Here is a 25,441-nt window from a genome sequence, read left to right as displayed (position 1 = left end):
ATGGAACTTTAGCATTGCTAATGTCATCAAGAATGATTAAGGATCTAACTGACCTTCAAGAAGAATGAAATGTTTCCCGCAAATGACGCGGAATAATCAAAAGAGGTTCCGAGTGAATATTCATATATAATCTCATGTGAACGCTTACATGTGTAAACGTGTGAAGGGATGTGTTGTGGTAGTGAATCGTGAGTGACGGTTAACGCCGCAAAGATAATTTCCCGCGCAAAACAGTTGACGTCGGCGCGAGAATTAAAATCGATATAGACGATACAGATATGCTTTGTAAGAGACTCGCACCAAACGCGAGGATAAACTGATTCATGTTGAACTCTAAAAGGAATAGGTGTTATAATTAGAAGTTAAGAGTTTTTAATTTATTAATGAAGGATTAAAAAAAGTAATATTCATAGATTCAGTAGTAAATTAATGGTTCGTGTTCGTTTGGGAATTTTGTGTGAAAAATCCATTTCCATATATGAGCATGGATGAACACCGTATGAATCAGAGAGTAATTGAAAGAAGCGAATCCGCATTCCTCAATGCTAATAACTTTTACATTTCAGCACTCAAGCGAAGAAATATATGTATTTAGAATAAAAAGTTTTGAGTACAGCTAAATTATATGACTTATCAAGGAAATATGGATGATGTCTTGGTATAAAGTGAACTACACTTTCCATTATTCGATGATTTGAATCCAAAATCTATAGTAAGTTACATGAATCCTTTAAATTACGAAGAACAAATCAGTGATAGAAAATGTGTTAGAACTTTTGGACTTAAAAGCACAAGGGGGGAGGCAAAGTCAAAAGGAGTATTCAAAAGGGAGTAAATCGGATGATGCTTTTGGCAACATCATTAGTTAATGGTTGAATTCCTTGAAGTACGTCGTAACAAAAAGGATCCATGAAGCCATAAGGATTTTGCTTTCAAAAAGGAGAATCTTGGATGGTGCAACCTAATCAGTTCTCTTACAGGAAGAGTTTTCCTTTTGGTCATTGCTAATTCTTTTGGAATGAATGTTGCATGTGAATTCGAGTATCCCTGTTCCTTCAACTCTTCCCATTGTGGGCCGCATAGAAGATCAACTACAGAGGGGGCCGCGTAGAAGACCGACTACAAATGTGGACGTCGGGGACATGCAAGACCTGGGGGAGTTTAGCACCGCAAGATATTGTACCAGGAGCAAGATTGTAAAACGAGAATTCACGTTATTTATTGTAAAACGTTTTTCTTTGCTAGAGGCACAAACCACTCTTCTCCAAATCGTGATACAAATTGATCCCTGTCTTTCCTTTAGAGATCTATTTCAAAATTATATTTTTTTTTCTTCTATAGGCTTTCCTATCTTCTATGTACAGTAGGCTGGGGGTCTAGGCTTAAGAGGTTTTCCAAGGTTTCCCTGCTTAAGAAAGTTCCCGAATGGGCAGACCCTGACATCAGTTCATGAAAGATCATCTTCCTTGGTTGTGCACAGCAAATATAACACCTAGATGCACGTAAAAGCAATACAGCTGCGGTACCGGTCTCTTCATTTCTTCTGTCTTCAGCATTTCTTTTCTTCGTCTGTCTCAAATATAATATTCTTTTTCAGTCGGAGGACTGACAATCATCACTTCCGGGTTATCCACGCTAATAGATAGCTCGCGAAGCGTGTTCGGTGAATCAAAATTGAGCTCACAAACTTCGCTCGCTGCGAGGGGCATTGTAATCTCCCCACGGAAAATTACCCTCTACCACACAATAATTAATAATGGTCAACCAAATCATCCACATGTATTTACGTTTGAAAAGTATCTGATCAGATTTTCTAGTAATATATGCGCCGACAGCTCGTCGACGCCAAGGTATTTTTCTAGTACGTTTATTCTTTGGAACAACAGAGGTACAGAAATGTATGCTCCATGGTTATTATAGAGAGAGAGAGGAACAGCTTCGGAAGTATCGGTTGGAAGATTGTCGGATTGCTAAAGGAGATTTATTTACTCTTCTTCGCGCTAAAGCGAGCTAGGAAAGTTTGTGCCGCTAGCGTGATAGATAAAGAGAAAGAAAAACCTGTAAAAGAAAATTACATGAGACTTGGAACCAACAGAAAACGGAACATGTACGGAAATGGATTCAATATACAATTTTCCTCAGAAATAAGGTTTGTGACCATTTTATTCTAGAGTGAATGACGAATGAGTTCTCTGTCTGAACCATTGATGATTGTCTGGCCCCTGTAATTAATTGGGAAGTTTTAGCTGTGACGAAGAGAGCCTGCAATCTCTGAGTTTTTTTGAAATCATCCAAAAAGGCTTCATCCACATCTGAAATTTTAGATCTGTCGTAAACTGAACGAATTGTTCAAACGATCGATTTTCCCAACTGAATACAGCGCTTAATAATAATAACAAATGTAAAGATCTTTTCTAGCAAGCCAGCCGCTGAATATTAAGACGAAGGGCTCCACCAGAGATTCTACTAAACTGATTTCACGTAAATAATATATTTAAACTGTACACAGATAAAGGACAGAGAGAGAGAGAGAGAGAGAGAGAGAGAGAGAATCCTCCATTAGCATAATTGTTTCTCTGTCTTTTCACGGATCAGCCTATCTAGAAAACACGAAGCCCTGACTTTATTGTACCGATTTATGTGTGAGAGGGAAAGAGCGATAAAGGCGACAGATACACTTCTGTACAGATAAAACATTACACCAAGTTAGTGGCAAGCTGCATTCACATAGACTTTCATCATTTACAAAAGCAGAGTAGAATTCATTATACTTGGATAACTACAGACCACATAAACTGCTACCCATTCTCTCAGAAGTCATTGAAAAAGTAATATATATAGATTTATATCATTTTTTGAAAGAAATGCTTTCTTTAGGGTGGTTTACAGTTTGGATTCCAGTAAGGAAAACAAACAAATTCGCCTGCTTTTGAATGTATAAATATAATATCAGTGGTATTGTATCAAAGCCAAAATCCTCTTGGTATATTTTGTGGTTTATCAAATAGTTTCAGCCTAGTTGACCAGAATATTTTAATAAGGATACATGATCACTATGGGATTAGAGGAAAACTCTTAGTATCATTAAATCATACCTGCAAATTGTTGAGATGTAACTCATGGTGTAGTAAATATATACATGCAACTTTGTGCTACACCATGAATTACTATATGTATATATATGATTCAACAGATATTTACAATTTTGTTTTTGTAATATTAACTGGGAGTAGCCCAAAAAAATACTGCTTATCAAACATTCATGTAAGGCCCAGTGTCGATGGAAACTGTCAGTTTTTTCCCATCACAAACAAAATGATTTTTAAAGCGGAATTGTATGTCCCTATTAGACAGAGCGATTCCAAATTAGTCTAGCACATTATTCGTTTTATCGATATGTATTAACAGGGGCAGTAAAATACGAAGATCAACTGATAATCTAGTAGCAAGTGAGTAGTGCTTTCGCATGGTGGTAGCAGTCAGCATGGGCCAGGGCAGTGCTATTACTGCTGCAGTACTAGTTAATTTTCGTGTTATTCTGCTACTGTTAATACACATCAATAAAACAAATAGCATAGTAAACAGTTTGGGACTGTTCTATCGAATGGGCACATGAATTCTGCTCTAAAAATAATTTTGTATGTAACAAGAAACAAACTGACACTTTCTGTTGATATAGAGGTTGCACAAAACATATGATGAACAGTATTAGTTTAGGCTAATTTCATCTACACATTTCAAATCCGAATTGCAGATATTTTCCGAAACACCAGAGAAAATGCCCCTGACATCTCTTGGGAGAGACATCCCCTGTGTGTGTGTGTGTGTGTGTGTGTGTGTGTGTGTGTGTGTGTGTGTGTGTGTGTGTCTGTATGAGGTATCTCTTAACACTGAAAATGAAATGATTCTTTTTGCAAATGATTCCCAGCACAGCCATTCAGAAAAATTTACAGGGTATCTTAACAAAAGAAAAATGATACTGGAGTTTACCATTCAATGCCTAGAAACCATAAGGCTGAGTCTCAATAATGATAAAATTGAAATAGTGCAGTGTGGGAACGACAGAAGAAGAATAAAGGACTCCTCATAGTTACCAGCACTGGGTATAAATGTAGTTCAAATCAAACTTTCTTAGCCCTCAATGTAGATAACTTTGGAAAGACGACATTGCTACCACAACTGCAAAACTAAGTTCTGACATATTTGTTCTCTCCAAACAATTAGTGGCAGATGGTGTATTTATTTTATTTTAATGTTATTATGCTCAGTGGAATAGAAATGTGTGTTCGTTAAAGTGGTACAATTAAAATCAGAATAATTGGTAATACAAGTAGAAATGGCAGCTTTAAGCTGCTCTTCTCTAAACTTAATATTCTAACTTTCTGCAATCCACTGTTCGATATACTTCAGATTCTAGTTTTCTATGATATGTATATGTATATACAATGCTACTCTTTGTATAGGAACATAAAAATAAATTCAATAAAAATGAAGAGAGTCATGCTACCAGAAACTGTATAACAGCAAAAGTTCCTCAAAATAACGCAGCTAAACTTGAATGTAGCACTATTTTTATGGCAATAAAACTCTACAATTGTTTACCACTTCATATTTTAAATATCAGCTTAAACGAGAAATTTAAACAAACTATAAAACTGTTCCTTGTGGGAAATCGTTTCTATTTAGTCCGTGAATATCCAGTAATTTCAGAAAATTGCTAATGGACTCACAGTGCGATAAAATCTATATGTATTTACGTAAATGAGTATAGATTCAAGACGTGTACTGGCGTAATGGAACTGAAATGTGTGAAGGTAGATTATACAGTAGATACAAATTGTGTAATATGTACTGTTTTTGTGTTAAAATCGCACACCTATGATAATTAAATAGTATATGTGAATATAAATTTGTAAAACTGGTAATGCAAATATGTACTTGGACCTGAAGTATATACAGTACGTACATCCAAATCTGGTAAATAGACAAAAATAAATAACTTTAAAAAATATGGTATTTAACTCATGGAGGACTTTACTTAGGTACTGAACAATGGCAGCATCAATTGATCAGTTTGTTCTGAAAACATGATTGTCTACACTCTGAATAGTCTAATTTTAATATGTATTTCTGCAAAAAATATAATTTTTGAACTTGAGTTAGCTCTTCACTCACCTCTTTCTCATTGTCATATGCAAAGGCTGTTAGTGGCACAAGACGGGAAGTAGAAGAGATTCACAAAACTACCATCCAATATCCTTGACATCGATTTGTTGTAGAATCTTAGAACATAATCTGAGGTCAAACACAATGAGGTGTATTCAACAGAATGGCCTCCTCCATGCCAACTTGCATGGATTTCGAAAACATCCATCATGTGAAACCCATCTCACACTTTTCTCACACAATATACTGAAATTTTTGGATCAAGGGAACGAGGCAAATGCAACATTTTTTGGTCTCTGAAAAGCAGCTGACTCAGTACCACAACTACGCTTATTATCAAAAGTACAATTACATATGGTGTCAAGTGAAATTTTGGACTGGATTGAGGACTTTTTGTTAGGGAGGACACAACATGTTATCTTGGATGGAGAGTCATAGTCAGATATAGAACTTACCATAAAATGGGGTGAATAGGGTCATAGGGGTGAATAGGATCAATTCTGATGCAAAAACTTTAAACAATAAAATATGGAAACCAGTGCATCAATCGGCAGCATTGCCCTTGAGAAACACATTCACAAACATTTTGTGTTTCAGTAGTGGCTACCCTGGCTTCTAGAGCACTGTAAACATGTGGTCAGGGATTCCCAAGTTTATGTATGTTCCGAAAACTTGGTATACAGGGGTGTGTGGTCGGGAGTTGTGTATCATCAAAATCAGTGCTTCCACCGAGAATTGTGTTCCGAATTTAGGTCCTCCTTTGTTTTTGGTGAGTATTAAATATATTTCTTGATTTCATTTTCTTTTGCTCGAACGAACGGACTTTAAAAAAAATGGGGTGAATAGGATAAGTATAAAATGACACTACTGTCGGCCTTTCATTTGGTTATGGGATGCTACCTGCATGTGTTTTGAATGTTTCGTTCTATTTAATTTCCAGACTGATTAAAACGCCAAGAAATTACATGCCTGATCCTCATGGGAAATCCTACACAATGGGAAGTAAGAATAAATTAGCCCAAGCCATTGCTGTTGTTGATGGAGGGAGCAGCATGAAGCATGCTGCCAGAAATTTCAGCATTCCAATCGCAGTTCTCCACCAACAGTTGAGGAATAAGAATGTGCACCCCCAAGGGGACCAACTGCACTCTCCACAGATGAAGTGGCATTTATTGTGGACTGGCTCGCTATTTGTGCTGAGTGGGGCTTTCCCTTTGACCAGTTGACACTGCGGTTTTTTGTCAAAGGATTCTTGGACCAGAGAGGTTAAGTTGTTAGAAAAGTCAAAAATAATTTAACTGGTCACGAATTCACTGTTAGCTTTTTGAAGAGGCACAAAGAAACATTGAGTCTAAGACTGTGCCAGAACATAAAAAGAGCACGCGCTTCTGTGTCGAGAGCTATCCTGAGGGAATATTTTGATAATTTGGAGAAGGAAATTAAAGATGATCCCCCAAGTAATATTGTGAATTTCGACGAAACGAACTTAGCAGATGATCTGGGACACGCGAAAGTCATTACGAAAAGAGGATCAAAATATCCTGAGAGAGTTGTGAATACCTCCAAAGCAGCATAGTCAATTATGTTCGCTGCTGCAGCAAATGGAAAACTGCTGCCTTTGTATGTTGTTTATCGCTCAAAGCACTTGTATGCTTCATGGATGGATGGTGCTCCCAAAGACACCAGATTTAATGGAAGTGAAAGTGGGTGGTATGATGCTCAGTGTTTTGATGACAGGATTACCACAATCGTTTTGCCTCATTATAGGAAGTTAGAAGACTGCAAAGTTTTAATCGGCGACAGCCTTTCCACTCATCTTTCAGTGGTTTCAGTCAAGGCTTGTGAAGAGAATGGTGTAAGAATGATTTTTCTGCCCAAAAACTCTACGCATCTCTCTCAGCCTCTTGACGTGAAATTTTTTCGTCCAATGAAGAGCAGCTGGCGAAGTATTCTCCAAAAAATGGAAGTTGGGTTCTGGTTGTAAGGAGAGCACCATTCCAAAGGATATGTTCCCCCGATTACTAAACCAGCTTGTGAGGGCTCTCGAAGTAAATGCTGTCAGAAACATCCAGGCTGGCATCGAGAAATGTGGGATTCTGCCGTTCAATCCCGAGAGAGTAATTAGCAGAGTTCCTGGTGTTGAAGATGATGGTGAAGGACCCACAAATCTACAGGATGTTGATGGAGCCCTCATAGATTGCTCCAAGAATTTCGAGGGAGCGATGAAAGGCCTGTGAGACAACGGCGAACCAGGGTTCCAGTGCAGGCTGGGAAAAGTGTGTCAGTACACGATTTCCCCGATGACGAAACGAGTGATGCGTCAGACAAAAGTGACGATGTTTCTGGAGATAATGGTTCACCAACTCTCTCCACCAATTAATGTGAGAACCCAGGCGAGAGCACAAGTGCAATCAGTGGATCTGAAGTCTTCTTGCCTTATGAACTTCAGCCTGGCGACTTTGTCGTTGTTAGATTTGACACAAAAATGGACACATGAGGTTCATAGGCGCAATTGTCACTGTAACTGAGTCAGCAATGACTGTTAAGGCCCTTCGAAAAAGGGTTGGGAAAAAGAACACTGTCTTTGTTTTCCCGGACATGGATGATATATGTGAGGTGATCCCAATACAGGTGGAGAGAAAGATAAAAGTCACTAACATTCAAACGGGTCAACACACCTTTTTTGTGGATCCCATGTTTTTAGAAAAAGTTGTAGGATTATTTTAAGTTTTCTATGTAAAATGTATTTCTTTTTTTCAATAAAATAATTATAATCGTATGTATACTTTTTCTATTTTGCAATCATCTTTTTACTTTTTAAAAAAATAAGCCAGTGATCCTAATCACAAAACAAGTGTCTTAATGAAATAGTTTGGGAAAATACTATGATGGATCCTAATCACCCCAACTTTCAGAACAATACAATCAAAGCATTTAAAAAATTATTAAAATTCGCCATAAACAATAAAGAGAAAGATATATATTTGATCCAAAACTACAGATAAAGACACATAAAATGGCTTGTGTTTCATCGCTTTACATCAATTGGTTGAGGAGATAGACGTCTTTGGACATGAAAAGTGATCCTACCCGTTTTACAGTACTTCAGGTGTGCCCCAGGGAAGTGTGCTGGGACTGTTGCTGTTTATGTTTGTTGTATAAAAGTGACCTTACAGACAATATTAACAGCAAGATCAAGTTTACTGCAGATGATGCAGTTATCTACAGTGAAGTATTTTCTGAAAGAAGCTGCATAAATATTCAATCAGATCTTCGTAAGATTTCAAAGAGCTGCAGAGATTGGCAACTTGCTTCAAATGTTCAGAAATGTAATATTTTGCACTTCAAAAAACGAAAAAACGAAGTACCTTATGACTGTAATATCATTGAGTCATTGTTGTAATCAGCCAACTCTTACAAATATCTGGGTGTAACACTCTGTAAGGGTATGAAATGGAATGATCAGATAGGTTCAGTCTTGGGTAAAGCATGCGGTAGACTTCGCTTTGTCGGTAGAATGCTGGGATAATACAATCAGTCTACCGTACAATGGAGATTGCTTACAAATCATTTGTGTGACCAGTTCTAAAATATTACTTAAGTGTTCAGGACCTGTGCCAGTTAAAACTAACAGGGGATATTGAACGTATACAGAGAGGTGCAACACAAATGGCTAAATGTTTGTTTAATCTGTGGGAGACTCACAGAGGTACTGAAGGAACTGAACTACAAGAGTCTTCTCGAGGAAGTCAATTACAAGACTGACTGGCTGTCACGTCATGTCCCGTCAAAACTTTCCACAACACATTTCAAATATCGGCATCGACACTGGCCATCCCCTCATGCCACAGATCCATCAAGGTTTCCCTGGAGGAAAGTTTTAATGGGTAATGTCATCAGTCCATTGCTGATCACGTGACCCACAAGCTCATTTCCTTCCAATACACTGACATGGGCAGATCTCTGTATCTTGTTTCATCGTAGTTTCTGTGATTGATATTAGTTGTTTATTGTTCTTTAATTGTTATAAATAGTTTCGTTTCATGTTTCTTTTGTTAAAATTTATAGTAAATGACGACAAATTAATGGAAGCAGTGAGACAGCAGTCTGAATTCAGATAGATTTAGTAGGTGTAATTTCTTTCTATGTTGTGAGGCATTTTTAGTGTTATATACGGAAATGCACTGAAAACTTCAGATATTGCAAGTTGTTTCTTTAAATATATATCTGTGCCAGACCTATTTATTGCTAAGCAGCTCTCTGAATTGTGTGTGAAACTATTTTGCAAGCATCAGTGGTCAACATTTACGTGGTTTCACTAGATAATCTCGGTATAAGGCGCTTGCACTACCAAAAGCCAAATACAACATGTAAAGCTCTATATATTTAAGGGATAGGTATTGAGGGAGATATGACTAATTTACAAAAATTTGTACTGGACTAGCAACTAAAGTTAACCATAAACCAAATTTTCACGAGATGTGATGGCATCTTGTAGCTGTACCACGTAATGACATTTATTTCGAACCCACGCATCTTCCTTGTGTTGTTTTGCACTTCAGTAGTCCTTCTCTAATATTCAAGCTATTCTCGCCACTTGCAAATCAGTTGATTCCATTACATGTCAATGTGGACTGGCCTCCATGATTCGCACATATAACTTACCGCTTTTTATATGACCACATCGCGCGTAAAAGCAGTTGAAAATCATTTTGCGAAGATCGCAGTTACCGCGAAAGAACAGCTGAGGATGCGAGTTGAGATCACGTGATTTCAAGTGACTTTAATTGCGTGAGGGTAGAGGTTGGACCATAGAGCAAATATCTCTGAAGTGAGCATTCACATGAGGAGAACAGATTTTGTGTTGTCAACATACATTGCCGGCCTGGTCACGTGATCTCGAGACGTCGTGTGTTTGTCCGTATAGCGGCCTGTATATTTAGAATGTCACTACATCCCTAGTACAGACGGATTCTTTTCGAACGTGTCGTGTATTATTTCTATATGTTGCGCAGACATTTTAACAGTATCCATTTGATACCGGGAATAAACCAGCTACGTAACTTTTAAAGGCAAGTGGTATTACATTCTGCTTCTTTGCGATAGGTGTCATGGTTCAGATGCACTCGATATTTGGTAGTTTTCGGTATGATACGGCACTTTATAGTATTACAGAGCCTGACGTACATTTTTGCAGTGATAGTCCTGCAAAACGACTTGACAGTACGCTAGTACTTTTGCAAGTGTCCGAAAAACACCGAATTTACCACACATTAGTGATTATATCCCTGCTAATTCGTCCTTTTTTCTTGTATTTATGCGTATTTATTTTCTCGTTTTTTTTTGCGACCTAAAGCACAATTTTTCTTACTGGTGGCACTTTGAGGTATTTATTTAACGCATTTTAAGTACTTGCTCGCAGTTTATTAAATAAATAGTAGACTGAGTAATCTATATACATAATCGACAAGTCACTGATAAATGTATGGAAGACAGTATTTACTGAAACAACTAACCTTTCCCTTTCCTGTTCCACTAGCAAATTTACGAGAGGAAGCGACTGTTTGTAAGCTTTTGTACAAGCCGTAATATCTGTTTTATAGTCATAAAATCGTAAAAAAATAGGTCTACAGAATCAAGCCTTAATTATAAGGCGTCTCGAAATTTTTAAACATATACAGTGTCTCTTACTAATATGATAACTATAATTGGAGCTACATGGTATGTACCCATGAAAAGTTACTATCCCTCCTTTCACATATTTTTCTTTGCATCCGTAGCAACAACAGTAATTCACCCTCGCTATTACACTATCAACAAACGGTGAAACACAAAAAAAACTCTTGTTATTATAAACTTCAAACGCTGCAGAAAGCATACAAACACAGCGAACTCCCGAAAACACGTGACAATCCTGGTTTAATGTTGACAACATGAGCAGAACGCAATGCTCACTCCAGAGATATTTACTCTATGGATTGGACAAACGATTTTTTTGAACTAACTGTTATCACGGTTACAGCTATTTTTTATTACCGTTTATTTTAACGTTTATAAATAACTGCCAGTTATTTTTCGCTACTGAATACTCCAGATAGGGTTACAGTTAAATAATAAAGTAGGTGGAATCCATCAGTTTAGTTATCAGTATAATTATAACTGCGAGTAGTAGAAAGTGGTAGGAATGTAGTATGAATCGTGCCATAACAGTAGCTAATTAACTGCCCGGTACATTTCAGTTAATGTTTGGACGATTATTGGTGTTTCATATTATGTATATGTAGGTTATCGGTCGCTATTAGAAATACTATTCTCGCAGCTGCAACAGAAAGTATGCGGAACTTCGCTGTAGCACTGTTTAAGTGAAATGTTAAATAGGTGCTTTTTTAAGTATGAGCTAATACGTAAGCTGAATACTGTAGGTAAAATTCGAAGCTTAATTTCTCGTATGAATTTCAAATTTTATTTGATACAATATTGACAATTCAATCGGAAGTTAATTATCCTCTGCGGTGCGACGCGGTAGCATATGCAATGAGGTTGTAGGTTATGTTGGCAAGTTTCAAGTGTGAATGGGAATCCTACTGATTGCTGTTGGCAACCATGTTGGTGTGCTTAAGAATCTTTGATTTGCCGCCAAAAGATCCGCGGGGTGCAAGTGAAATACAGTAATTCAAAGTGTCTAGTGCGTAAAAGGCGGTCAGTAGAAATGATATAATTTCTTGATTCAGTGTAGTGAAAGTTTCGTATTGTAACGCGTACGACTTGTTATAGGCCCTGCCCTGTTGAAGATGGAGACGAATACAGATAATACAGCTGTCGAGAAGAAGGAAGAAGATATGAGCCCCAAGGAAAAGGCGTTTATGCTTCTTGCTCAGGGCAAAAGGCATTACCTCGTTAAAGATTACTTCGAAGCAGTGGGATGTCTGGCAACTGCGTGTGAACTATTGGCTGAAGTGTATGGTGAAGCTGCAAATGAGTGTGGAGATGCCTATTTCAGTTACGGAAAAGCGTTACTCGGCCTCGCAAGAGAAGAGAACGGTGTGCTAGGCGATGCTGTTGAAGAACGTGACGATGAAGAGGAAGAGAACGAGCAGGAGGAACAAGAAGCTGGTGCGGAAGATAATTGTGAGAAGGAGGAATCTGCAAAACATGAAAATGAGAAAGTAGAAGATACTGCTGCGGATAATGCTCCCACTGGAGATAGCGAACCTGTTGGTAGCGAGGATAATGTAGAGGTTGATGGTGAGAAAGATGACGATGATGATGCTGAGACAGTGAGTAATCTGAAATTGGCGTGGGAAATGTTGGAACTCGTGAAAATTATTTTTCAGAGACAAGCTGACAACGACCAAAACATTAAACTTAAACTTGCAGAAGTACACATGTATTTGGGCGAGATTGGTTTAGAATCTGAAAACTATACTTCAGCTATAGAAGATATAAATAGATGTTTAGAAATTAGAAAGAAACTTCTCAAAACCGATGATAGGTGTGTAGCGGAAACATTGTACCAGCTAGGCTTAGCTCATTCACTTGCAAGCAATTTCGACGAATCTATAAAGTACTTTTCCGAAGCTGTTGAGGTGCTGGAAGAAAGAATTAAAATCCTGGAGCAGAGAAAGGACAGTGGCAGTGAAGTGGCGGAAGAATCCAAATCTGATGCATTTTATACTATAGACGGTGAAATCACAGAAATAAAGGCTTTACTGCCTGAGATTAAAGACAAAATTCAGGATATGAAAGACTTCAAAAATGAAACATTGAAGGCGATGTTTGAGAAGCGCTGTGAAGATCAGCAGGGAAGTTCTGGTCAGGCTGGTACTTCGTCTGCATCGTTATCAACATCAGCTTCATCCACTGAATCAAAGCCGGTGTCCAATATCACCCATTTAGTGAGGAAGAAGCGTAAGTTGGACTTGGATATGTCAGATAGTAAAAGGAGTAAAACAGAACCTGAGCAAGATCTAGTGTAATCCACGTTAATTTGAAGAGACTCCAATCCCTGTTATTGCCATACCGAGTAGAGGACTGTACATCACGTAATGCACAAAACGAAATCAGCATTTGACCTTACGATTATTGAAACATTCTTAGGACTGAAATTCAAATGCTGGTTTAACTTTTTTTTTGGTGCGAAATACGTATGGTACTGTATTTTTGTTCAAAACAAAGAACATTGGTTACTCTCTGTCAAGACGTGGGTTAAATATGGCACATATTTGTTAAAATTGTAATTTAAAGGAAAGTGATTGTCTTGGCAGTTGGGTTATATGTAGTAGATTGGATGACTTAAATGTTTATAGAACTTAACATTACATTCAGAATGTTTGGTGAGTTAGTATACAGATCTAGGACTCTATTAATTGTATCTTGCCAAGAGGTGAAGTTTATTTTAATGTCAGTGTAGATCATAATTTAATCATATCCAAGATCACATGTTGACTATCTGCATACTGTAAGCTTACATAGTGAAACTGATATGAGCAGACTGACAAAAATCTCATCCCTAGGAATAGTCTACATCAAATGGGCATTGCATTCATAGGTCTAGTACTTTTACTTCACAATATCAGCACTTTCTAAGTGCATCTCTTTACTAACTAGGGTGATTACAGACAGAATTTTGATATTATTTTCTGTGAAGAAGTTGAGTGTGTATTTATTTTCATAAGGTGTGTGTGTGTGTGTGTGTGTGTGTGTGTGTGTGTGTGTTTAGACATTTCATTGGTATTTGACTGACTGAAGAAACTTGTCAGGTCTCGTGCATGTTAACTTCATGAGAAACCCAAATTTGATGAAAACATATGAAATGTACTTTTTTAATGGGCAAATAAAGCTAATTTGTAAACCTTTTTAAATTTGTGCAAGATCACTTTGGAGCTGTGAAGAGTGGTAAATTTCTTGTAAAGTATATTTACTTATGCATGCAGGGAGAAAAATAGGAACAGCAAACATTTCGTATGTTTTTATATTTTATTTTTCTCTTAAAAATATGCCAACTTTGAGTTAACATGGAAATGGGTCTTTGAATGTGAATATCCATGGTGTACTATAAACGAAGTAGCTGCCACGTAGCATTGATTTCAACATTAGATTATCAGTGTAAATGTTCGTTGGGGATGGTATCTTTCTTTCTGTGTTCTGAGCATTAACCCCTAGAGCCAGTAGGCATAATGTCAGTGCTAGAGTTTAAATTGAGTTCTGAATTAGATTGCAACTGGACATATTTAACGTATTCCAAGTTCAGTTAGAATTGAGGTAGTGTAAAAATGTAGACCTGGTTGAGATTAGGGCACACATCCTGTGGACTGTTATCCTTACATTTGTTAGTGTAGTGTTGTATATGTTAGAACACACCAGTGCACTGTTGAGAAAAATTAAAGGTACTGTGACACATTTGTGACAATATAAAATGGAGAGAAAAAATGGCATATCATACACTGTTAGGATTAGCCTCTATGGACTATCTTGAAGTGAGACATTAATTTCCAACTTTTATTGACACTAAAATTCATGGCACAAGTTCCACATTGGACCTGTCCCCCCCCCCCTCCCCCCCCCTCTTCCATTTATCGTAGGTCATTAAGCCTCTAGGTAAACAACATGCATTGACGTACTTACTGGAGATGTGTATAATCTGATACAGGGTTGCTGAATTTACCAGTAGTTTTCATTTTTGTTATGAAAAGTGCATTACTTATGGCATAAATGTAAACATTAAAGTATGCTACGGACAGGTCAGTCTGTTAGAACCATGATTATGTAGCATTCATGTTCATTGGCCTTGTCAATTGTTAATTATGTTATCACCTTCCAACCTAACCTAGACCATGAGCTATGCTAATGGTCAATCTGTTACAACAAACAAAATTTCAGGGAACGGGGATCTGATACCACCCAGTATCATAATATGCTATCACGCAGCCACAGTAGTGTGAAAGTTTAGTTTAGTTATTTGAATTTTGTTATCATATGTGGCTTGTATATTTGTACTACCTAAATCAAATGTGGAGAATTGTTTTTGTTTGTGTTGCTTATTCCGGACTGCTGATATGGGATTCCAAGCTCTTTGACTGATATAAATATTCTGTAACATATTTTTCTCTGCTAACGAGACGTGTGCCTGTACTTTCTAAGCAATATAATTGTATATTTGTTACAGGGAGATCTGATCCTGAAAGTGAATGATGGGAGAGGCATTAATTTGTCAGTTTATCCACATCTTATATATCACTGGCAAGGGAAAGCTTTAAGCAGAATGTTGCAGTATGTGAAGTACAGTAGATTGTAAATTGCACTTATATTGGAAGCTGCTGTATCAATTAACGTGAATGATGATGTTCATTATTTTTATAGTAATTTTCTAATTACAATTTTTGATACACTTAAAAATAAAATATTAAAGGCAGGTGTACAGTTTCTGTCCTTAGGGCTCTACTTCAGGTGCAAATGTTTTATTTTTGTATCAGTTTTGTGTGGGATATAATTGTGCAGAAAAGTTTCATAGCTGTGTATTCTGTTCTGAATGTGTTTCCTCATTTCTGATGTAGAGAACTAATAAAAGGCAAATTTGTATTTCCAGTGTGTGATCAATTATAGTGAGCACATTGTGGAAATTATCAAACATTACTTATATGTCCACTTGATTAGGAAGCATGGGTGGGGAAGGGGGGGGGGAGGGAGAAAAGTTTGCTACTTAAAAAAGGTTGTCATTTGTGTCTTTGTAGAAGAGAAGAAGAAGAAGAAGAATGGTAAAGTTTTCTTTAACAGCAACTGTTATATGCTGAGTTGGGAGACAAGTCAAATGAAAGAACTCGTGGTCTTGAACTAATCATTGAAATATGCATAGAAATGAGTGCTGTTGGACTAAAAGGGAGAGTGCAGTTGGAACAAAATGGAAGTGGGAATAGTGAAAGCTGAATGTGAGAGTGATGATTAATGAGGGAGAACTAAAAAAGAAGCAATTATGCATTGTGAAAATGATCCCAGTTAGATTTAACTAAATGTAAATCAAATTAACTGTTACTTACTTGCTCACATGAAACTAAGTGATGTTATGGGCAACAGTTGTATTTGGGATGGAATGGGGCTCAAATTTCCATTGGGCAACCAATTTTTTTTCCACTGTATGATAGATGAATGCTGATACGGTAATTGCGGAAAATGTTGCCAGTTCCCTTCCCCATCTTTACCAAATTGTGTGTGTGTGTGTGTGTGTGTGTGTGTGTGTGTGTGTGTGTAACGTATGCTCGCAGAGTCAGGTGGACGATATGTCTTCAGAGTTTTTCGCAAACAGTTTGAAAGCTAGAATCATATGGCATATCACTTATTTTGGTTGTGCATATTATTTAACATGCAAAGTCTAAATGGTGTCATTTTGTTCACATTTTCTTGACCTGTAGGCTGTTTAGGACAATGCTGATTGAAAACTAAAGGCTACAATTGTCTCTTAAATACTGACAGCCTTGGCATTCAGTGTTGCTGTGCAATAACATCCATTAATGAACGCTGTTTGTTTTGTTTAAAGATGATTTTGTTTGAGACACATTTTGGCCATATTTTAAATTTCAAAATATTTTATATCATTGGCAAGTGACGCTTTCTAGAGCCAACCATGTAGACATTAACTTCATGTTAATATGTTTAACAATTTGACTGCTGATTGGATAGTGATGGACATTTCACCACCAGGCCATGTCAGTCCACATCGTCGGACAAGGCTCTGCCCTGGCCGTTGGCAGCCTCGTGGGGGATGGCATATTAGTATGTGGTTAATACATAGTGCTCCAATGGAAATATACATTTGAATAATGATGAAACCACAAGATTAAACTGTTTATACGTAAGTCCTCAAATTGATACACTATTATTTTATCAGCAGTCCATTCAATGTCAACATAGCACAAGTTTGAACCTGAGAATCCATACAAAAACAGAGCTGCATAATGCGTGCACTCAGTGAATGTAATTTAAACTGTTTTCACAATTCTATCCTTGTACATATAAGTATGGAATGTGCTTTTGAGGAAAAATAAATATTTAACTTCTAGTTAAGTCTGCTCACAGGAACTGCAAACTCTGCAAAAACTTACCCAGATAACATCTATTACCCAAAACATATCCACCTTTCTTGAGCTTGACACTGCAGCATGACTGAAGTTGATTTCCAAGTGGCTTTGTACTAAAAAGAGCCAATTGCTAGAAACACATTCACCTGCTTTAGGTCTGCTAGAGAGGAGAGTGGAGGAAGACTGCTTTCCACCACACACAGGCTTCCACAAAGGGTGAATCGTTATTACAGGTGGCAGAATCTTGGTAATAAAAGAATGGGGAATGGAAGTATTTGGCATTTGCCTGAATTGACATAAGGGCATTACAGACGATGTAAATCTGAGTAGTTGTATAGAGATTTCTGCTTGCTCCTCCCATATGTATATCCAATTTCTTTAGCATTGCACCACTGCCAGATGGTGGTGTGGACGAAGCAAACTGCTGCTCATTTCTGCAGCCCTTCAAGAGAAATTGGTCTTGCACTTTTCTTCACGCATCCAAAATGGTGACATTTTGATTATTCTAAACTGCTGCATTTTTTGCTCATCGTTTAGAATATCTGCTAAGGGGTATGTCTGAAGAGCAGCTGGTAGTAGTGTTTGGAAATAATAGGTCATTTACGAATCCCAGTAGAGCACAAATTTTTCAGCTGTCACTAAGTATTCATTGCATTTCAGTTTCAGCTTATCTGAATAGTTTGTTCCAGTCTTGAAGAAAGATTGCTGAAAGAGTGCAGCTGGAATCTTGCAAGAAAAATGTAGTAGTACTGAGAAAGAATCAATGAAATAAGTAGTGTAAAAGAGGACTATAAAGATCAGAAGTTGACACTTCAGTGGTGAAAAAGACCTATAAAAATGTTTCTAAATTCTTTTCTGTTTGCTGCTTTCAACATTACTTTTCCAACCACATTCATGGCTGTTATAAAAAGCTGCACTGACAGTAATGACTCGTCAGCATTGTGGGAAATATGCTGAATGATTATATACTAAATAAACACAGACAGCAGGGTATACAAGGTGGGCAATCTTACAGACTTTCGCCAATATGTCCCCAATGACTGAATTACTTGGTTGCTGTATGTCGGAAAGGGACAAGAGACTATTCAAGCAGTTACAGAAACTTATTTTTATGCAATATTTTAAGTCTTTAATGTAATGAGACTGTGACTGAGGGGATAGCACTTACAATACTGACGGAAAAGTGGAAGAGTAAAGAAATTATTTTGCATTGTGAGATCCACAGACTGAATGAAATAAATCTGGCACATAAAGTCAATACATTTTAAAATATCTCTCTCTCTCTCTTCTTAAATGCCGAGGAACAGTTTGCACTTGGATGAGGCAACAAAAACTATTCATTGCCTGATTCAGGGCACCAGATAGTGGTAATTTAAGAGACAATCATTTGAAGCTGACTGGAGAGTGATTTTATTGCTGCCAGTGTACATTTTGTGGAAGGACCGCAAAGACAAGATAGAGAAAATTGGGGCCCATATGGCAGCATATTGACAGTCGATTTTTTCCTTGTTCCATTTGTGAATGGAATAGGAAAGGAATGACTACAGTCGACTCAGCATAAAACAACACAATTCAAATTGGGCAAGTGTTACAGATATGATTTTTTCTGCCAACTGTTCCTTTCAAACACCTAACATTTTGCAAAACATAACATATTGTTCCATCCAGGAATTTCCAATACTGTTAAACATTACCTCTTGGAAAGAAAAATATTCTTTAACTAAATATGGTAAAACTACTTGAACTCGATCACACAAACTTCATTAACCATTACTGGATGTGACTGGCGAATCCTTCCTGCCTTGAAGACACCTGTAGGAAGGGGGGAAAAAAAGGAACAAAATGGGATGATGATAACACAGTAACACAAAATAATAAGGAACAGTAGATGAACTAACAGAATGAATGTGAAAATCAGGTGGGCATAAGTCACAAGAATTTGTTTCCAATTTAGGGTATCAACATGTATATTGTTTAGAATGCTTCTCACACTGATGAGAAATTCATATCACTCTTTTGAATGGTGCGACAAGCTGTGGATGAAACATTCTGCAGAATGTGTAACTGTGAGATCCAGGACTTTTATGAGAGAGGGCTGTTCCCCACACATGTCAGTGAGAAATTATCACACTCAATTGTAGCATATGCTGTGTGGTCTGCCGCCTAAATGCTTCTGGTAAGAAGTTACCAACCCCCTCTTGCCTTATTCTTAAGAACCTTACACAAGGTATGCTGTGGTGACAGAAAAGTCTTCCTCACATAATGGTTCTCTGAAAGAGTCCAATTTAAGTTTTCCAGGCATCTGTTATAATTTTGAATGAACTGTACTGCCCTGTCACAATCATAGTACACATGTAGAGACCTGGGTCAGTATTCTAGAATTGAATGTATGAGTGTTTTGTATGTGATTTATTTACAGATGTAGTACCCTTTCCTAGAACCTTTTGGATATAACTAAGTTATCCATTTGCATTTCTGATACTGTTTTCACAGCATTTATTATTGCTTCTTGGAACATCTCAGTGACATGTTACAAATGTTTGTCAGTCTTGCAATTATTTGAATTATATTAATACCTTCAACTGCTGACCGGTGTTGATATATATCAATGGGGACAGGTGAAAATGTGTGCCCAAACATGTCCGAAAGAACAGACAGCATATCCATATAAGTATAGTGTTCTGGCAATACCGGCCATGACCTCCTCCTCCTGTGCAGGTGCACACACATTCCCCAAACTCTTACGGGACTTGGTAAGAATGTCTTCCACGAGTAATGAGTGTGTTGGGATGGGACACTATGAATGTAGTGTGTGGATATACAAGGTGAGAATGTGGGTCTCACGGGAGGTGTGTGCGAGATAGTCCCTGCAGTCGTGCTATCCTCTGTGCCCTTGGTGGCTCAGATGGATAGAGCATCTGCCATGTAAGCAGGAGATCCCGGGTTCGAGTCCCGATCGGGGCACACATTTTCACCTGTCCCCATTGATATACATCAATGCCTGTCAGCAGCTGAAGGTATTGACATAATTCTAATTTCGTTCTAGATTGCTGCAGGTCATCAGCGGTGTCTGTTCTTTTGGACATGTCTGAAAGAACAGACACCATATCCATATAAGTAAATCTTGCAATTGTTCTCTCTCTTTGTTAGAGGAATTATCTTGCACCTACCCACATTTATAGAGAGCTGCTATTCATTACTCCAAGTGAAAATTTTGTCCAAGTCTTTCTACATTTCCTTATGATTTTTGGACAATATACCGTCCTGTAGACAACAGGATCATCAGCAAATGATTTGAGAGGGAGCTAGCACTATCTGAGTAATGAGTCATGGATGATATTGAAAATATTAGATGTCGTATTCTGCTTCCTTGCTGCATATGCTATGCTGCCATTGTTTCTGCCGAATATTCTCAGTCCAATATACTGCCAAGCCAAATATTTATTGAGTCAGTGGCCTAACCATGAAGATACTCTACATGATTGTACCAATATTATTAAAAGGAAAGTTGCTACCCACCATAGAGCAGAGATTCTGAGTTGCAGATAGGCACAACAAAAAGACTGTTGCAAATAAGCTATAGGCCACAAGAGAGAGAGAGAGAGAGAGAGAGAGAGAGAGAGAGTGAGTGTGTGTGTGTGTGTGTGTGTGTGTGTGTGTGTGTGTGTGTGTGTGTGTGTGTGTGTGTGTGTGGGGGGGGGGGGGGGGTGTCTATTTTTGGGAAAGCTTATTTGTGGCAATTGTTTGACTATATGACTGTATGTTGAGTATTAGTTGCCAGTGCAGTGCAATGTTGAACACTGTACGGAAATCAGGAAAAACAGAGTCAACTATTAATATGCATCTGCTGTTTGCAAGGAAGCTTGTGTGAATAAGCTAGCTGTGTTTCGCATGAAGAGATTTTTCCTGAATCCATGTTGCTAACAGAAGCTTCTCAATGAATGTCATAACATGCGCCTAGAATAAATGGTAAGATCCTACAACAGATGTGCTTCAATGATATTGGTCACCTTCAATGATAATGGTCAGTGCATCCATTCTCTTACCATTTTTGTAAACAAGAGTAATCTCCACTATTTTTCAATAATGCCTGACAGTTCACTCCACGAGGTTCCCAATTACAGCTTAAAGAAGTTTCTCAATGAATATGCACTACAAAAGTGACTAATTCTGTGGCATATTCAATGTAAATTTTAATTGCAATCCCAGCGACTGGTGCCTTGCTTGCTGTTGTTTTGAGTACCAGGTGTGTTTATATTAATAATTCTCATTTATGAGTCTGCAATGCAAACGCTGGCATGGCAGTATCCTCATACATGAATACATTCTTAAATATGGAGTTTAATTTTTCTCTCTCTTATCTTCAGCTTCACCAAAATATGTTCATGAGAGACTGAATGGAAGTTTTGGATCCTTTCATTGAGTTTACATCTGATCATAAGTCCCTCAGATATTCTGATAGATATTTTGGCAGTATCTGACCATGGTAATTGTTGTAGACTCTTCCAGGTGTATGAGTTGCTATTAAATTACCTGTGCCATTTTTCAAGCACATGGTCTCTTTTGTAACAGGAAATTCTGGACGGATGCACGTACACTCTGGATCCTGCCATCTGTTACACCACACCATGGCTTCTGTGGGATTCGATATTAAAACAAACATGTGTCAGCATCAAACATATTGCTCTTTTTCAAATGCAAAGGACTGCTAGTGTGTGCTTAGGTACCCGAAGGCAAATTACCCACAAATGAGTGAGTAGTAGTACAAGGCATTTGACGATTTGAATTACTTCCTATATGTGGATGTAAATAATTTATAAGGGCAGGCCGTGCAACAGACTATACCAATTGGCTATTTCTGCATTTCTCTGTGTGGTACCATTAAACCTAGGTGGAACTTTTCCACCTCGTATTACTTTATTTAGTATGTAGATGGTGACTTATAATGTCTTTGGTTTACTGCCACAACTTTTCTGCTTTTTCAGATTTGAACTAACTGTTTTGGGTTCGTCTTTTAAGAAGGATGTGAGTGTCTGTCACAGTTTGCCCAAATACAAATACTATTTTAGCTTTCTTGATGACCTTTTTCTCTTTGGTGACAATCGTTCAAGTAATGGCATCATTTTCGGTAATCCATTTCTCATTGGTGACACACTCAAAAAGATTGGGGTCTTTTTGTAACCAAGTAGTCTAAAATTTTTGTTTCATGTATGTATTATTGAATATGTTGTTTGAGGTAATTGTCCAACAATGTATTAAGTGTTAATTCACAAAAAAAATCCTCTAAGGAAATTACGAAAATCTTTAGATTTGGCTTTTATGACATTTGTAGCAAAGTATCAAAATCTTGTTTCGATTTGTTAGAACCATCGTTAAGATGGTTTTTTAATTATTCAGTGGCTCAAGACATGTTTAAATACTCGGTTGTGTTGTTGTTGTGCTCTTCAGTCCAGAGACTGGTTTGATGCAGCTCTCCATGCTACTGTATCCTGTGCAAGCCTCTTCATCTTTGAGTGACTACTGCAACCTACATCCTTCTGAATCTGCTTAGTGTATTCACCTCTTGGTCTCCCTCTACGATTTTTACCCTCCATGCTCCCCTCCAATACTAAATTGGTGATCCCTTGATGCCTCAGAACATGTCCTACCAACTAATCCCTTCTTCTGATCAAGTTGTGCCACAAATTCCTCTTCTCCCCCATTCTATTCAGTACCACCTCATTAGTTACATGATCTACCCATCTAATTTTCAGAATTCTTCTGTAGCACCATATTTCAAAAGCTTCTATTCTCTTCTTGTCTAAACTATTTATCGTCCATGTTTCACTTCCATACATGGCTACACTCAATACAAATACTTTAAGAAAATACTTATTGACACTTAAATCTATACTCAGTGTTAACAAATTTCTCTTCTTCAGAAACGCTTTCCTTGCCATTGCCAGTCTACATTTTATATCCTCTCTACTTTGATCATCATCAGTTACTTTGCTTCCCAAATAGCAAAACTCATTTACTACTTTGTCTCGTTTCCCAATCTAGTTCCTTTGCATCACCTGATTTAATGTAACAACACTCCATTATCCTCGTTTTGCTTTTGCTTTCAAGACACTGTCCATTCCGTTCAGCTGCTCTTCCAGCTCCTTTGCTGTCTCTGACAGAATTACAATATTGTTGGCAAAACTCAAAGTTATAATTTCTTCTCCATAGATTTTAATTCCTTTCCAAATTTTTCTTTTGTTTGCTTTACTGCTTGCTCATTATACAGATTAAATAACATCGGTGATAGGCTACAACCCTGTCTTACTCCTTTCTCAGCCACTGCTTCACTTTCATGCCCTCGATTCTTATAACTCCATCTGGTTTCTGTAGAAATCATAAACAGCCTTTCGCTCCCTGTATTTTACCCCTGCCACCTTCAAAATTTTAAAGGTAGTGTTCCAGGCAACATTGTCAAAGCTTTCTCTAAGCCTACAAATGCTAGAAATGTGGTTTTGCCTTTCCTTAACCCATTTTCTAAGATTATGGATGGGGTCAGTATTGTCTTGTATGTTCCAACATTTCTACGGAATCCAAACTGATGTTCCCCGAGGTTTGCTTCTACCACTTTTTCCATTTTTCTGTAAAGAATTCATATTAGTATTTTGCAGTCATGACTTATTAAACTGATAGTTCGGGAATTTTCACACCTGTTGACACCTGCTTTCTTTGGGATTGGAATTATTATATTCTTCTAGAAGTCTGAGGGTATTTCGCCTGTCTCATACATCTTGCTTACCAGATGGAAGAGTTTTGTCATGGCTTGTTCTCCCAAGGCTATCAATAGTTATAATGGAATGTTGTCTACCCCCGGGGCGTGTTTCAACTTGTCCTTCAGTGCTCTGTCAAATTCTTCATGCAGTATCATTTCTCCCCTTTCTATCTTCATCTACATCCTTTACCATTTCCATGACATTGCCCTCAAGTCCTTGTATAGACCCTCTATATACGCCATCCACATTTCTCCTTTCCCTTGTTTGCTTAGGACTGGTTTACCATCTGAGCTCTTGATTTTCATACAGTTAGTTCTCTTTTCTCCAAAGGTCTCTCTAATTTTCCTGTAGGTAGTACCTGTCTTACCCCCATTGATACATGCTTCTACATCCTAGCATTTGTCCTCTAGCCATCCCTGCTTAGCCATTTTGTACTTCCTGTCGATCTCATTTTTGAGACATTTGTATTCATTTTTGCCTGCTTCACTCACTGCATTTTTATATTTTCTTCTTTCATCAATTAAATTCAATATCTCTTCTGTTACCCATGGATTTCTACTAGCCCTCATCTTTTTACCTACTTGATCCTCTGCTGCCTTCACTATTTTATCTGTCAAAGCTACCCACTCTTCTTCTACTGTATTTATTTCCCCTGTTCTTATCAATCATTCCCTAATGGTCTCTCCGAAACTATCTACAACGTCTGGTTCTTTCAGTTTGTCCAGATCCTATCTCCTTAAATTCCCACCTTTTTGCAGTTTCTTCAGTTTGAATCTACAGTTCATGACCAATACATCGTGGTCAGAGTCCACATCTGCCCCTGGAAATGTCTTACAATTTAAAACCTATCTTACCATTATGTAATTTATCTGAAACCTTCCAGTGTCTCCAGACCTCTTCCACATATACAACCTTCTTTCACGATTCTTAAAACAAGTGTTAGCTGATGATGATGAGTCCCATACTCCTTTATAGAGTGTAGAGGAGCGACGCAGGAGACCCGCGCCGCCTTACTAGGCAAGGTCCTAGTGGAGTTGGTTTGCAATTGCCTTCCTCCAACCGTAATGGGGATGAAATGATGATGATGATGATGATGAAGACGACACAACAACACCCAGTCATCTCGAGGCACGAAAACTTCCTGACCCTGCCGGGAATCGAACCTGGGACCCCGTGCTCGGGAAGCGAGAACGCTACCGCGAGACCCCGAGCTGTGGACAAGTGTTAGCTATGATTAAGTTATGCTTTGTGCAAAATTCTACCAGGCGGCTTCCTCTTTCATTCCTTACCCCCATTCCATATTCACCTACTATTTTTCCTTCTCTTCCTTTTCTGACAGTTTAATTCCAGTCTCCCATGACTAGTAAATTTTTGTCTCCCTTAACTATCTGAATAATTTCTTTCAATGCAACATACATTTCTTCAATCTCTTTACCATCTGCAGAGCTAGTT

The 25,441-nt window shown here is 37.8% G+C and overlaps 1 protein-coding gene across 3 annotated transcripts; it reads left to right on the top strand.

The window, feature by feature from the left end:
- Positions 1-11,785: 11,785 nt before the first annotated feature.
- LOC126482290 (nuclear autoantigenic sperm protein) lies at positions 11,786-15,744 on the top strand. 3 transcript variants are annotated; one of them, XM_050106286.1, is made up of 2 exons: positions 11,786-11,865; positions 11,941-14,730. In XM_050106286.1, the coding sequence occupies exon 2, from the start codon at positions 11,958-11,960 to the stop codon at positions 13,140-13,142; it is 1,185 nt and encodes a 394-aa protein (XP_049962243.1). In that variant the 5' UTR covers positions 11,786-11,865; positions 11,941-11,957; the 3' UTR covers positions 13,143-14,730. The 3 variants fall into 3 exon arrangements, with proteins under 3 accessions (XP_049962243.1, XP_049962244.1, XP_049962246.1); XM_050106287.1 differs by having other exon boundaries at positions 11,790-11,851; XM_050106289.1 differs by adding an exon at positions 15,332-15,744 and having other exon boundaries at positions 11,796-13,074.
- The last annotated feature ends 9,697 nt before the right edge of the window (positions 15,745-25,441 follow it).

Source organism: Schistocerca serialis, chromosome 5 (assembly GCF_023864345.2).
Source record: "Schistocerca serialis cubense isolate TAMUIC-IGC-003099 chromosome 5, iqSchSeri2.2, whole genome shotgun sequence".
NCBI lineage: Eukaryota > Metazoa > Arthropoda > Insecta > Orthoptera > Acrididae > Schistocerca > Schistocerca serialis.
Note: the sequence above shows the minus strand (reverse complement) of the source record. Positions and strands in the feature narration are given on the sequence as shown.